Source organism: Capricornis sumatraensis, chromosome 7, assembly GCF_032405125.1.
Source record: "Capricornis sumatraensis isolate serow.1 chromosome 7, serow.2, whole genome shotgun sequence".
Lineage (NCBI taxonomy): Eukaryota > Metazoa > Chordata > Mammalia > Artiodactyla > Bovidae > Capricornis > Capricornis sumatraensis.
Window position 1 is genome coordinate 58,158,956 of NC_091075.1, and position 16,667 is coordinate 58,175,622.

Consider the following 16,667-nt stretch of genomic DNA (forward strand, 5'->3'; position numbering starts at 1 on the left):
CACCCTCTCCAGCATTTATTGTTTGTAGATTTTTTTTGATGATGGCCATTCTGACTGCTGTGAGGTGATATCTCATTGTAGTTTTTATTTGCATTTCTCTACTAATAGGTGATGTTGAGTTTTTTGTCATGTGCTTACTAACCATCTGTATGTCTTCTTTGGACAAATGTCTGTTTAGGTCTTCTGCCCACTTTTTGATTTGGTGGTTTGTTTTTCTGGTATTGAGTTACATGAGCTGCTTGTATATTTTGGAGCCTAATCCCTTGATAATTGTTTCATTTGCTATTATTCTCTCCCATTCTGAGGACTGTCTTTTCACCTTGTTTGTAGCTCCCTTTGCTGTGTGAATGTTTTTAAGTTTAATTAGGTCCCATTTGTTTATTTTGTTTTTATTTCCATTACTCTAGGAGGTGGGTCATGGAGGATCTTGCTGTGATTTATGTCATAGAAAAGTCTGTCTATATTTTCCTGTAAGAGTTTTATAGTTTTTGTCTTAAATTTAGGCCTTTAATCTGTTTTGAATTTATCTTTGTGTATGATGTTAGAAAGTGTTCTAATTTAACAGTTCAGTTTTCCCAGAAACACAGAAAGAGAAATTAAGGAATTAATCCTACTTACCACTGCAACAAAAGGAACAAAATACCTAGGAGCAAATATACCTAAGGAGACAAAAAAGCTGCATACAGAAAACTATAAGAAACTGATGAAAGAAATCAAAGATGACATAAACAGATGGAGAGATATTCCATATTCCTAGACTGGAAGAATCCGTATTATGAAAAATTACTATACTACCAAAAGGAATCTACAGATTCAATGCAATCCCTATCAAATTACCAACGACAGTTTTTACAAAACTAGAACAAAAATTTTCACAATTCGTATGGAAACACAAAAGACCCCATATAGCCAAAGCAATCTTGAAAAAAAAGAATGGAGCTGGAGGAATCAACCTTCCTGACTTCAGATGATGCTTCAGTGCTACAGTTGTCAAGGCTGTATGGTACTGGCACAAAGACAGAAATAAAGACCAATGGAACAAGATAAAAAGCCCATAAATGAACCCATGCATCTATTGGCACCTTATCTTTGACAAAGGAAGCAAGAATAAATAATGGAGAGAAGCTAGTTTCTTCAATAACTGGTGCTGGGAAACTCCATTGCTTTTGGAAAAGCGACATCCCTTAGTAGTTTCCAAAGACAGGGTGTAGAGGAGGCAAAAGCTTTGATATTTGCATACCTGAAATATGGCCTTTCTCTCCCTGCGCTCTTTTAAAAAGTGTGTTTTCTCTCAGCTTTATTGAAATATAACTGACACATAACATTGTGTAAGTTTAAGGTATACAGTATGTTGATTTGATGTACTTTTTACTGTGATATGATTACCACTATAGTCTTAGTGAGTAACTCCACCACATCATATAATTACCATTTCTTTTTTCTGTCCCTGGCTCAAATGATGTCTTGAGGAAAACAGAATTCTGAATTAGAAAGAGGGAACTCTCAGAATATCAAAGTCACAACTGAGTGTTGCTTTTGCAAAGTCCAATGCCTTCTGATTTAAATGTGACCTTTCTTGCCTCTTTGGAGGCTATTAGTATCTTTGTCCTCGATGCTTTGAATATTCATAATATTTAAAGTAATATGAATAGTCATAATGATATGACTAGTTATGATTTTTTCTTCTTTTTTCAATCTATAGTTCTGATCCTATAGTTTCTTCAGTCTGGAATATCAGACACTTCATATGGGGAGTTTTCAATTCTTTAATAATTTCTTTTATTTACTTTTTCTAGGACTTATATTAATTGAACCACTTAGATTGAACCATTAATTTTCTTAGCTTCCTTTTCTTTTTTCTATTGTCTTTTTGTCTTTTCTTTGACCTCTGGGATATGTTTACCCATATACCAGCTTAAAAACTTCCTGTTCTATTTTAACTCGTTTGAGGTCTTTCTCATTATCTGAGTGCTTCTCTTTTTTTAAGAAAATCTTTTCTTGTTGTGTGGGTGCATTATCTTCTCACATCCTAGATGCTGAGTATGACTTATAGATTTATTCAATATTTTCTTCTCTTTCCTGTACTGGCTCTATTATTTCAAGTTCTTTGTGTTTGCTTTAGTCTTCAGCAGCATGTAGGAGGCTTGTTTCAAATGCCTCACCCGCTTGACTGATATTCCGTACTCAAAAATGAAGCTTTAGGATCATTGTTTGGAAGGTTGTACATACTTAGATAGGGCTTCTGACTGAGTGCTTCATCATGGATGACCTAACAGGAGCTGGGCAGTCTACTGAGGGTTGAGCAGAAGGGGGAGGAGCACTAAACATTTCCTATGAACTGGCCTTTTTATTGGGGTATTCACTCACTCTAGAGAACAAACTTCTAATCTTCTGCCTGAGAGGTTAAACTTGCTGCCCCTGTTCTTGGAGCTGAGCAGAAGAATAGAGTGGGACTTCACTTTCTAAAATTTCACTTAACCCTTATTGTCAGAATGGCACTCCCTTCCAGTTTTCTGCTCAGCCTCCTGGCTCTGCTGCAGTTTTTTCATAGAGAACATCTCTAGCTTCCAGTGGGTGGAAGAGAGACTATTGCCTGGCTATTTGGAGGCAGAGAGGAGGGATCTTGGTATCAAATGGCTCCCCAAACTGAATTTGAACAAAACTTGTTTCCATCTCTAACTTCATTCTCAGTTTCAGAGCTATTTGCTGCCTCTAATTCCTGGACTCTCCTGAACTTCTACGGCAAGAACCAGTCTATTTTCCACCATATAGGGACAGTCTTTGCTTGATTAGGTTATTTACAACTTGTCCATCTGCTTCTGATCTTCCAAAAGTTTGTTGACATATTTTCTCTGTTGTATTCTCACCATTTTCTTTGTCCTTTGTAGTTTACCTGTTGCTTTATCTTCCTCAGTGGCATTTTAGGAGAAAGCAGAGATAGAATATGTATTAAATCTACATTGTTTAACCAAAAAGTCTTAGCTTTTATTTTTACCACCTGTTTTACAGACATTTAAAAATTGATATGCATTGATAATTCTGATATTTAATTGCATTTCCCCAGGACAATAAGTTATTGGGGAAAGTAAAAGCAAAACAATCATTTTTGCCTTCTCTTTCCACTCATCCTCCAGTTGTGAGAACTTGCTCTAAATAGATAAAAGATATTCAACAAGAGTACTCAAATGGGGAAAAATTAATGTGGGCTGACTGCACCAAAGTTTGGCGTCAGTAACTACATAGAAACTCAAAGAAAATAACAAAATCAGATAACAGAACTAATAATGTTGCTAACATCTGATGTATCCACAGCTCCCCACCATAAACTAAGTGGAAAGTAGCCAAGTTCCGTAAACTTCGAAACTTCACTGTCCTTCTCTCCTGCCTAGCATCAGTAGGCTGTCTGGTCTATTGCAAAGTTATATTTCTTTAGTTGTTCAGTGAGTGACTGTCCTACTTACTGGAATTTCCTCTGTACTCACTTTGATACTTTTGTATGAAGAACTGTAGTCTTTTCAACCACATAATGTTTTGTATGAATTCAAGACTGCATACTAATTGCTTTAATGTCAGTGGAAGCACAGAATTCTCAGTAGAGAAAGTATAGTGGTCATGCTAATCCATTGTAAAGCCCATCAAGGTGAATTTTTTGCAGTTAACTTCTGTGGGTGTCACAAATCTTGATTGCAAATGTCAGTTCTTTCCATGGTTAGTGACATCAATTAATTGAAAACAAGATGCAGGAACATGCAGATGCTTGTTTTAGTGAGTAAACACAGCAAGCGCAGCCTGTGGTAGGTCTCACCTTGCAATATTACATATTTTGGGGAAGCCAGACAGAACAAGTTTAGACTTGAGGACAGCAAATGTCAAAGAGGCTAAGGCAAAATGTTTGGGTTTTTTTCCTCCTGACCTGAGAGAGTATTTTCCCGCATATCTAGAAAGAAATAAATGTATATTGGTTCAGTGATTCAGCATTTCACTATCAGTTTTATTCAATACTTAAAATGTACATGGTGTAAATTCCCCATTAAAGTCTTTTGTTTTCAGGGATTCATTCACTACCTATTCAAACATGCCAGTATTTTTCTGACCTCTCCTAAATTGATTAGATAGTCCAAAGAATTGTCCCATGCTATCTCAAAGATGATAAATCCAAAATTAATCAAATTACCTACCTATCAAGCTGAATTTTTTTCTCCAAATTCCTTGACTCATTTGGTTTACTATCTGTTCAGTCACCTAAACCAAAAGTTTCAATCATACTCCATTACCAAGCAACGTTTTATACCAGTGGCCAAGAAATATTTCTCAAGTAAATAGACGACTGGGTTTTCAATACTTTCTGTTCCTCTTTTTATAACTGATGATTTAGAAGTTATAATTCAAGTCAGGTTTAGTCGCTCAGTTGTGTCTGACTCTTTGCAATCACATGGACTGTAGCACGCTAGGCTTCCTTGTCTATCACCAACTCCTGGAGCTTGTTCAGATTTACGCCCATCAAGTTGGTGATGCCATCCAATCACCTCATCTTCTGTTGTCCCCCTTCAATCTTTCCCCAAATCAGGATCTTTTCCAATTAGTCAGTTCTTTGCATCAGGTGGCCAGAGTATTGGAGTTTCAGCTTCAGCATCAGTCCATCCAATGAGTATTCAGGACTGATTTTCTTTATGATTGATTGATTTGATCTCTTTGCAGTCCAAAAGACTCTCAAGGGTCTTCTCCAACACTAAAGTTCAAAAGCACCAATTCTTCGGCGTTCAGCTTTCTTTATGGTCCAACTCTCAAAACCATACACGACTACTGGAAAAACCATAGCTTTGACTAGACTGACCTTTGTTGGCAAAGTAATGTCTCTGCTTTTTAGTATGCTGTCTAGGTTGGCCATAGCTTTTCTTCCAAGGAGCAAGCGTCTTTTAATTTCATGGCTGCAGTCACCATCTGCAGTGACTTTGGAGCCCAGAAATAAAGTCTGCCACTGCTTCCATTGTTTCAGTTCCAGTCCCTTCACTTCAAACCTCCTCTCAAAACATCACCTTCCTTTGCCTGCACTGTTGCTGCTCTAACATGGACTCTCAAGTCATTTAATTCTTGTATGTCTACCATCTAAGCCATCTAACTCCCTAAAGCATAGATTTTACTACAGATTTACTTGGTTCAAAAATATTTAATGTCTCTCTTCTGTCTGCAAAAACACAATTCCAGCTTCACCACTCTCCATAATTATTTCTCTTACCACTTCCCAGACTCATAAACCCTCTTCATAAGCCATCCTTTCCTCTTTTTGATCATACAATGTCATGTCTTACTTCCCTGCCTCTGATTATATTATTTCCTATGCTGGAACATCCCTTCCCTCTGTTGTGAAGGCTGTTCAAATCCTGCTCATCCATTAGCTCCTAATTAAACATCTCCCAGGCTTCTAATCTGGAGAAGGAATGGCAACCCACTCCAGTACTCTTGCCTGAAAAGTCCCATGGACAGAGGATCCTGGCAGGATCCAGCCCATGGAGTAGCAAAGAGTCGGACGTGACTGAGCGACTTCACTTTCACTTTTCAGGCCTCTAATCCGAGTGAAATTTTTACCCCTCAAAGCTTTGGGGATACTCTGAATTCACAGTTCTGCTCTCAACACAGTCTAAGCTGATTTCAATCATCTTTCTGCCTTTCTCTGGAGTTCCCATCATGTAGATAGTACCTGGGCCACAGTAAATGCTACAGAAAGTTCTCAGAATTGGGCTCAAATTAAAGCCATATACACAACATTATGCAAATTACATACATATTTCAGTAGTTAAAGGAACAGAAGTCACTGAAAAATAAGATTTCCACTGGAGAATAAGCCCACACCTTTACCCCACCCCTCACCACCCCTCCCCATATCACTCTTTTCCTTTTCCTCAGCCTCTTCAGATCACAAGAATTCTTGAGCAGTATTTAGGCCTGTGGTGGCATTCACTGTTTATTCCCTATTCACTGGGCTGTATTTTCGCATCTTGTCTTCTAGGTATCCTGAGTGTTGCTCTAAGAACTCTGGTACTTAACATGAGACAAGGCAATGATCATGGGAGGGAGGGCAGAATTCAGGCTGTGCTTTGGAAGTTTTCATTTCATTTCAGAGTCTCCCAGAGAACAGGAGCCTGTCTGGAATGTACTGCCTTCTGCCTCTGGTGCTGTGCTCTCCCTGATGAAAGGAGGGGCTTGGAGAGGAGGTGGCAGGCTGCTCCGGGTTTCTCCTCACACCCTGGACTCCTCCAGTATCAAGTCCTGTAATGCCTTGGCCTCATGTACAATGTGCCAATGGAGGGGCAGGCAGTAATGGGAACTTACTGTGAATGAATTCTAATTATACACAGTGAAGATTTCTCACTAGTTAGAGAAAGCCACTCTTCAGGTTTGCTTTCTTTTAGTGACGGAGCATTTTACCCAATTAGAGAGAAATTATCAGAGAGGAAAGAGGCCAAGTACCTATCTTGATCTCACTGCAGACGTGCCATAGAAGAAGGCACTAATTAAACTAATATCCTACCCAGTGGTAATAGACTCTGTTCCAGCAGAGGAATATTTTTTTTTAATTCTTTATGGTAAAAATATTATAAATATATGCTAACTAGAGATAATCATAAGGACTCCCACATGGAACTATATCCAGCTTCAACAATTATTAACCTATAGCTAATTCTATTTCATCTATACACCACTGCCATGATCTCAGATTATTTTGAAGCAATTCAGACAACATATTAGCTCATGCATAAGTATTTTAGAGTATCACATAGAATTATTAGCAATGTTATTAACTTAGTTTAACTTTGATTAATAGACTTCTCATCCTACCACAGAATCCACATTTTGTTGCCTTAAAACGTGAAAAATACATGGAGCTTCCATGGTATATCAAAACTGTAAAACTTACATGGCAAGTGAGACTGTGTGAGCTAACTCTGTCCCCGTGGTTTGCCATTCTGTACACAATGGCATCCAGGGTGTTGGAATGCCCCTCCTTTGGTCACCTAGTAACTTTTCACTGGTCAACAGAAGCTGAATAAACTATTATGTTGCAGGAAAGTGCTTGGCGAGCTGACTTGGATTATCTCCTAGATTTTAGAAGAAAAAAAAAAAATCCATAGCCAAGATTAAATTTGCTAAACCTTTAGGCTTTGCTGTCAGGAAACATTCCACTCTTGGAGCGTAAGATGGATGCAGAAGACATGGGCTCAGGTAAACTAGGCCATATATTGAAGCAGATTTGGAGACAAAACCTGATGCTAACGCAGGTGCTTCTGGGCGAAGAACACTGTGAAGGGGCTGGTGGGGCCAATTGGATCGCCACAGTGGTCTTTCTGGGTCAGGAGCTCAGTGGGGCCCTTCACCAACTCTTGGAGCACACTGCAGGGACTCTGCGTTCCACCTGCCAGCAGCTGTACGCACTGCTTGACAAACAGAATCATTGTACCTGGAGACAAGGCAAGTATTTATTTATTCTTTCTCTAAAAAATATTTATTAGCCACTCTGAGAGGGCTAATGAGCACACAGAGGCTAGGTTAAGGTCTCAGTCCATAAGGGATGAACGATTTGATGTGGGAAGTAACACAACTGCACAGTAACACAAGGGACATTGAGAACAATCCCATTACAGACATACAAATGAAGTGCCTAAACAGTCTTCAGAAACAGGTGAGATTACATTTTTTCAGGTGGAGAATTTTGCTAAGACAAACACAGCATCTAACTTGAGAGTGAAGGAATGGATTGGGTTTATGCATCCAGAACTTGGGCACCTTGAAAGAACATTCCAGGCAGAGGTGTTATCAGCAGGATCCAACACTTAGAAGTAGGAAAATATAGTTTTAGTTTGAGGAAGGTTGATCCGTTTTTCCACATTGAAATATGATATTCTATTTTTTAGACTTATTTGAACTTGAACTTGCTAATAGCAAAAATATTGGGAAGTCCAGGGTGGGATGGAATATGAAATTACACCACCAAGACACACATAAAGAGGGGTTCAGTTTCTTGGGAATAAGCCCAGTTATGGATGCTAAGTACAGCATGGCAGGAAGAATGTGGTACCCAATGCCTATTATCTCAGACAACAGTTGCTCTAGATAAGAAGATGGGCATCATGAAATCCAACTCTAAATAACATGGTGTCAAGGCAAGTGGGCAGGTCTCATCAATTGGGAACCCAGGGAAGATAATGTTAAAAATTCAGTCTAGAGAGCAGATAATGGACATTGAGGGAAATCTGTCCAAAAGCAGCATGACCCAGAGACCCTCAGGTGGAATTCAGAGACAGGAGTTGAATCTCTAGAAAGAAGTGAATGTGATTCTAGGCAACATATGAAGACATTATTATTCATGGAGAATGATAAGGTCAGCTCCTAGAAGAGGAGTTCAAAATAAAGACTGGTTCTCAGATACAAGACACACACGAAAAAAGTCAGAACTAGAGCCCCGTGATAAGGTTAGACTAGCTGAAGATAATTTAGTGATGACTTTGAAAACACTGAGCTATATGGCACCTTAAATTACATATTCCTGAGTTCCGAGTTGAATTATAAAGATTGGAGAATTGCTAAGCCTATAAGAAGCCATCAGGTGACCCCGGCTGTGAGGAGAGGAGGAATGAATAAATAGGAAAATAATAAGAAATAGGGATGGAGTGAGAGACTATGTCAGATCAGATCACAGTGAGGGTTTACATCAGAGCAAAGAGGTTTAACTTGGTTTATTAGTTTTTGAGTAGCCATGTTCCAAAGAGAATTGGTGTCATTAGAGCTATTCTTTGAAAGCCTTATTTGAAAATTGTCAGTGATCACAAGCCCAGCAGGATGAACAGTGTGAACCTAATTAAATCATAATAGCAAACAAAGTACTCAACAAAATATAGCATCTGCATCAGCAGAAATAATGTAGATATGGCACGCCTGCTAACCAAGTCTATTTGAAGCGTTCCACTAAACTTCAGGCAAATCATTATAGATAGATCATAAACTATATAGTACATTCAAAGAAGAACAATAATTTTCCAAAAATCATACCAAATGAGGAATGAATGAATGGAAGGAGATGTTGACTTCAATAGGACAGCATGTTATGGGGGAGGGGGTCATGATACCTTCAAATATTCAAAGAATTTTCACAAGCAAGAGGAATTGGATTTACTCTCTGCTCTTATGTTAAAAAGACAATTTGTCCCCAATTTCTAGATGTGTTAAAAAAAATTACAGTTGAACAAATGACTTCTTTAAGAGGGATACAGGCTTTAAAGCCTAGTAAGGGTCTTACACACACAAGGGTCTTTACAGATTTCTAGGATAATTTCTCCATACTTTATTACATGTCAGTAGAGAAACATAATGTGGTTTAGTTTTGTATTTATTCTTTTTATGTGTCTCTGTGTGTATTGTGTGTATAGAAACCATTACGTTCATAGACTGCCTCATGAAAATAAATGAATATTTGGGGAGCACTGCTACATTTCTAAAGAAAGAAGAAAAGGAGATGTGTAATTTATGCGGCATGCATGATGAATGCACTCCACTGCAGACAAAGTCCGCCATTCAAGATATCAAAGCAACAGACATTGCTGCAAGAGGGGAACAAAATGTCATAGAAACAGCTACTGTTTCTCCCACAAATGGAGAGGAAAGTCATTACACAAACCAGGTCCAGTTGAAAAAAAATAAAATACATAGGAGTTCAGAATTAGTGGAAAAAGAAAACAATACATCATTGAATGGAGATGTAACAGGGCAAGAAGAGTCACAGAACAAAATGTTCCCAGATAATGCAGAAAATAAAGATGATAAACAAATAGAACACATGACTATTGAGAGCATAAATGGCAACAGGGAAGAGTTGCATGACATAATCCAGACAACAGAAAGAGAAATTCAAGAGATCTCAGAAAGCCAAAGAGAAGAGATTACCACATCCTCAATAACATGCGATAGCTCCAATAAATGTGTGAATAGTCTTCCCAGTGACTCAGAGAGTCTAAAGCAAAAGAATAACATAATGGAAAAGGAGTAAGTAAATACAATGTAAGAGGTGCTTGTGTATGCCTACTTATACGTGTTTCTACTTGTATATAAAACAATTTACGTACAAATAAATTTTTATATCTATATTTCATATCTCCAAAAGATATTAGCAATCAATAACTGTTTAAATGACTCCCATAAAAATTTATAAGGCTGGTATTACTAGTACTGTTAGTTTCTTACAGCTTCCAGAAAAAAAAAAAAAAAACTTCTTTAATGGAAGAAGGAATTGACTGTTTAAGAAAGTGGTTAAAATGAACAATTGTCCTGAACACAGACAGTTTCCTAAATCAGTACTCTTTAGATTATCGTGAGGAAAAAACAACTAGGAGACTGCAGAGTTCAAATATTAGAAGAGAATTTCCTAGCCTCTGATTTATTTTATGTATATTTTCAAATTCTCACATTTATTTTCTGTATTAATATAAATCATTGTGTATCTGTAACCTGTGTCTGTAGAACTCTGGGAGGACTCATGCATAAGCTGCAGGAGATTCTTAAAATTGAATATATATTTTCACAACTACTTTATATCCTTGGCGATGGTCTAGAGCTGGCTCTAGACCACAATCTGGCTCTAGCCAGACTTAAAAAAAATATGTTGAAATTGACTGGTCTATTTTATGAATCATCACCCCTATACAAGGTAATAATAATCCATATTTCTCTAAATAAAATAAAATATTCACAAGCTATATTTTCCCAGTAAAAATAAGACTCTTAGAAGACAATGGGGAATAAAAATATCATTGGTTTAGAAGACAGATAGACATAAATTTATCTCTTGTTTTATTCCATACTAGTTCTGTGACCCTGAGCAACTTGTTTCATTTCTTAGACCCATTTTCTTATTTGTAGAAATTATATATACTTCCTGGGATTATTTGATAAGATCAAAGGAGAAAATCATCTAAAAGGTCGAGTACCTTGTTGCTTGGCCGACCTTCACTCTCAGCTAAACATCTCTATGTTGATTTATTTCACCACCACCAACCCTCACTTTCTCCACCACACACACACCATCAAACATCACTTATCCCATCTGTGCTCTTTCAAACACACAATACCATTTCCAGGACACCACCACAAACGAGTCTATGGTCTCAGGCAAGTCACTTTGCTCACTTTGACTTAGTTATCTCATCTATAAAAGGAAAGGGTTGAGCTCTGAGGTTCCCTACATGTCTGAAAATCTAGTCAATTTCATAGATGTCACAGGAGCATATTCAAGGCATGAAAGACCCCCCCAGGTTTGAAAGACTTACGCTTCTGAAAAACAACTGTTAAAAGCAGTCAATATGCGGTTCCCATTTCACTTGAGAAAAACATTAACACTTTGTATCCTCACATTCAGAAATGACTCAATGCATCAACCAATGAGTCACTGCTGAACCACTCCCTCTAACACCTCCTTTAGGGGCTCTTTGTTGGTGATTTCCTCTCTGTGGTAATGTAACCAATTTTGCTTGGCTTGCATGTTTCTTAAGATGACTACTCACTGAAGCTCCTCAGGCTAGGAAGCCATGGTGCCTCCAGAAAGATGAGCGTCAAAAACAAAACCTAGTTCAGAATCTGTCGTGAATCCCCCCTGGAGAATATTTTTTTTAAAGTCTATCTCTTTCAGGGTAGTTGTCCTAGTGTATACAGACTCAAAGCGAAACAACACTGGAATAAGCCAATATGATTATTTTGGTGGCTGGACTAGATCTGCTTGATTAGATCTAGGGTAAATGGAAGCATTAACAGGTCTCCTCGCTCTACTTTGTCAGTCTTTTGGAAGGAGAGTGTATTGAGTTGGGCTTCCAGGGCAGAGAGGAGAGTCAGTTTTGAAGTGATACAAGGCAGAATCATTGCACCTTCCATTAAACAATGTATCTAATTTTCTGAAGTACCATTATCATCATGATCAGAGAATACTCAAACAGACCAATGACTTGAATAATTTTCTATTCCTTCTAACTGTATGGGTTCAGAATTGTAAATATAAATAAATAACCCTCTCTTCTATTTCAACAAATTTTTTAGATTTCTGTGTTACAGGACACTTTAAAGTTAAATTTATTAATTGAAAATAGTTAAAACCTGATTATTTTAGAACTGGATATTTATGCTGTATTTCATAAAGATCCTTTTCTTTTTAAAAAATAATTTTTAAAGATTCTCTTATTTCTCTTTGACACTATTTATATTTCAGTCATGTCACTGGTAGGAAACAAGAAATAGCAGGAAGAGAAGAAGTGCAAGCTGGTAGCTATAATGTAGAGATTTAATGTTTATTGAAAACTCATTTTATGTTAATTCACTATTATAAGAAGTTGAAACATTTAATCTCATTCAATCTTCACACTATTGTGTATTTGATATTTGTTTCCATTTATAATGGATAATGAAACCAGTGTTTTAGAATGATTTGAGGAAGTCTGATATAACAGACAGTTTGAGCTTTTGTGTTAAAGATAGATGGATTCATTTATTGACTCTACAACTTACTATCTGTGTAATTTTCAGAAAGTTAAAATTTCTAAATCTCAGTTTCTTTATTTATAAAATGGTAATGACAGTAGGATATGCCTGACCCCATAGCATGGGAATTTAAATGAAATAATGTATAGCACAAAACCTGATCACAGAAAGAGCTAAAATATTATTGATAGCTATTTTAATAATTATTATTGATGTTAAAGATCAAACAGTTAGTAAGTAACTAATATCAAATTTGAATTCAAGTCTATAAGATTCTAAAATGTTTGGCAAAGCTGATGGTACAGAAAGTAAGAGTAAAACCAAATGTGAAAATAAGCTTTTGGATTGATTCTTTGAGGACTGTGAATATTCTGTTTCTATTCACCTTGACTAAACGTACATTTACAGTACTTTTATACTTTCTCAATTTTTCTTAAAAATGTAATAAGCATCATCACTTGATTTATGACATTTAGACAATTCCAGGACTATATATATATATATATATATACATTTCCTTTCCTCAAAATTTAGAAAACTATCCAGGTATTAGTTTTTGATTTATCAAGAAGCTTCAGCAATCTTCAGATTTATATTTGAAGTGAGCAAAACTGAGAGATGAACTGACCACCTAAATAATAACTGTAATAACAACAATAATAATGGATAACTTACATGGTACTTACTATGTGCCAGGCATAGCTTTTAAATGATTTTACTGTATAATTGTTCATTTAATTCTCACAGCCTTCATGTGAGACTGGTATTATTTTTCACTATTTTACAGTTGAGGAAATTGAGGCACAGAGAAGTTGTGTATCTTGCCCAAGGTCACAGTGTCAGAAATGGGAGAGCTGGGATTCACACAACAACAGTGTGATTCTAGAACTGGTACTCTTAGGCATTTCACTATATAGTCCATAAATCAACTAACTGAAAAACAATGATGTCCCCTTTCCCCCTGCAGGTATCTTGATGTGCTGAGTGATGACACTGTCCCCCAAGTGTCTTGTTATATTACAGCACCAGCCTATGTTCTACAACATTTACAATGCAGGATAATTAATAGCATGAGTTCTTTAATAGTGAGTGAGAATGAAGAGTTGGTCAGCAATGTCATCACTGTGGAGTGCTCAGATATGGAAAAGAGAATTCCATTTCCAATATGCATTGTGATTCCATTTACTGCACGTTACAGGGGAAATTACAGAGATATCATGGTGAAAGTGTCTGACATAAACCTTCAATCAAGTTATCTAACTCCAAATTCACTGGAAGGAAAGAGAGGAAATTACAAGGTTGGTCAATCCTTGATTACACCTATATTTGCTCTTTGACTCTTCTAACTAATTACTCAGACTACCAGATCATTGTATAGATACAATTGCTTCATTGGTAAAAATGGAAGGATTGATGAGATTTATGCTGGTCAATTCAAGTGTTATTGTTGTTTGTTTGTTTCATTTTTCTATGCATAAAGATCAAACAGCAGAGCTTTTTGGTCAAATTTGGGAGTGAAAAACTTGATTCTAGGAACCAGCAAGTGTTATATTTTTGCCTGGAAAGCAAAACCAATGTCATTGTTTAATTAGCTTCATATCTTAGACTAGTTTAGACTAACATTTTTAATGGGATGAGCTTCTGTTTAGAATCTCTAGATGACAGTAGCTTTATCTTTATCATTCATGGGTTGAGAAAATATTTGAGTGTCTTTGTGTTCTTGTATGTGTGTATGCACTGAGATAAATCATGTTTAATATAAATCATGTTTAGTATATATATGGAAAACAGTAAATGTGGTAGTTAGGATATGGATTGTGGAGGAAGACTGGCTTGGGTGTGAAATTTAGTTCCTACATCAGACTTTGGTTGCTTGCAATGTCAACTTGAGTAAATTATGTAACCTTGCTATGACCCAATTTTTCATCTAAAAAGTGAATACAATAATAGTGTCTACCAGGTAGGGTAATAAGGATTAAATGAGAAAATACACTCAAGATGATAGAAGGAAGCCTATAAACACATGATAGTAGTTAATAAACTATCACTAATATGGTAGACTTTATTATAATAACTCTAAAGCCATCTATTCCATTCTAATCCCAAAGAAAGGCAATACCAAAGAATGTTCAAACTACTGGACAGTTGCACTCATCTCACATGCTAGCAAAGTAATGCTAAATATTCTCCAAGTCAGGCTTCAACAGGACATGAACCAAGAACTTCCAGATGTTCAAGTTGGATTTAGAAAAGGCAGACGAACCAGAGATTAAATTGCCAACATATGCTGGATCATTGAAAAAACAAGAGAATTCCAGAAAAACATCTAGTTCTGCTTCATTGACTATGCTAAAGCCTTTGACTGTGGAACACAACAAACCATGGAAAATTCTTCAAGAAATGGGAATACGAGACCACCTTACATGCCTTCTGAGAAATCTGTATGCAGGTCAGGTAGCAACAGTTAGAACTGGACATGGAAAAATGGACTGGTTCCAAACTGGGAAAGGAGTACGTCAAGCTATATATTGTCACCCTGCTTATTTAACTTGTATGCAGAGTACATCATGCAAAATGTCAGGCTGGATGAAGCACAAGCTGGAATCAAGATTGACAGGAGAAATAGCAATAACCTCAAATATACAGATGACACCACCCTTATGGTAGAAAGCAAAGGGGAACTAAACAGCCTCTCGATGAAAGTGAAAGAGGAGAGCGAAAAAGCTGGCTTAAAACTCAACTTTCAAAAAACTAGGAAATGGCATCCAGTCCCATCATTTCATGGCAAATAGATGGGAAACAATAGAAACAGTGAGAGACTTTATTTTCTTGGGCTCCAAAATCACTGTAGCTATGAAATTAAAAGACATTTGCTCCTTGGAAGGAAAGCTATGACCAACCTATACAGCATATTGAAAAGCAGAGACATTACTTTGGCAACAAAGGACAGTTAGTCAAAGTTATGTTTTTTTTCAGTAGTCATGTATGGATGTGAGAGTTGGACCATAAAGAAAACTGAGCGCCAAAAATTTGATGCTTTTGAACTGTGGTGTTGGAGAAGACTCTTGAGAGTCTCTTGGACTGAAAGGATATCAAACCAGTCAATCCTAAAGGAAATCAGTCCTGAATATTCATTGGAAGGACTGATGCTGAAGATGAAGCTCCAATACTTTAGCTACCTGATGTGAAGAACTGACTCACTGGAAATGACCCTGATGCTGGGCAAGATTGAAGGCAGGAGGAGAAGGGGATGACAGAGGATTTGGTGATTTGATGGCATCACCGACATGATGAATATGAGTTTGAACAAGCTCCAGGAGTTGGTGATGGACAGGGAAGCCTGGCACGCTGCAGTTCATGGGGTCGCAAAGAGTCCGACACGACTGAGCAACTGAACTGAACTGAATGGCAGGCCATCTGTGGTGACAAAATCATATGCTTTGAAGAAAGAATACATGCACAATTATTAAACTGAGCATAGAGTCAATGGGAACTAAAATTTGAAGTTCTTCTCTGGACCACTGGAACTTATTTTTCAATAATTAAAATTATTTACTTTTCAGCTTTATATAAGTTGTCATTATTTGTAGATGGGGGTAGGGAATAAATGTAAAAAAATGCCATACATACAAAGAATTCTTGATTCATCTCTTCCTCTTCCAATTTGGGTCTTTTCTGAGTTATAAACGAGATTATACAGTTGAATATGAAAGCTGTGCCTGTTCTAATTATTTACTTCAATTCATGCAACTAGGACATTTTCTATTCAGTCTAAGAAGTCTGTAAGTAGCTTGTGGCCTTTTACCTTTGACCTATCCATATGACTATTATAATAATAACAAAAACTGTTCATAGCACATATGCTTTTCACCAAATAGATATGAAGATGGTTAATGAATAGTGCAAAAGAAAAAAAAGGGAGGACATTTCTACTGAGGAAAATAAAAGCATACACTTTTCTTTTAATAGTTTTCTAATGGTAGTTATCCCTCTATTTAGCTTAAGAAAATTTAAACTCTGGATTCCTTCCAAATTTTTATGTGGTTCATACGACATTTAAGAAATCTAATTCTGGAGTCAGATAAACCATCGTCAGAACTCTGCTTATGACACTCCCCTGCTTAAAAATCCTTCCGTTTCCCCACTATCTGCCA

At 36.9% G+C, this 16,667-nt stretch overlaps 1 protein-coding gene across 1 annotated transcript in view; it reads left to right on the forward strand.

Annotated features, from left to right (window-relative positions):
- Window positions 1-7,196: 7,196 nt before the first annotated feature.
- The window catches only part of DTHD1 (death domain containing 1), an 86,749-nt gene continuing 77,278 nt past the window's right edge, over window positions 7,197-16,667 (forward strand). Inside the window, exons 1-3 of the mRNA XM_068974941.1 lie at window positions 7,197-7,467; window positions 9,423-10,035; window positions 13,481-13,811. Coding sequence (XP_068831042.1) covers window positions 7,197-7,467; window positions 9,423-10,035; window positions 13,481-13,811 — 1,215 coding nt within the window. The remainder of the gene's footprint in view (window positions 7,468-9,422; window positions 10,036-13,480; window positions 13,812-16,667) is intronic.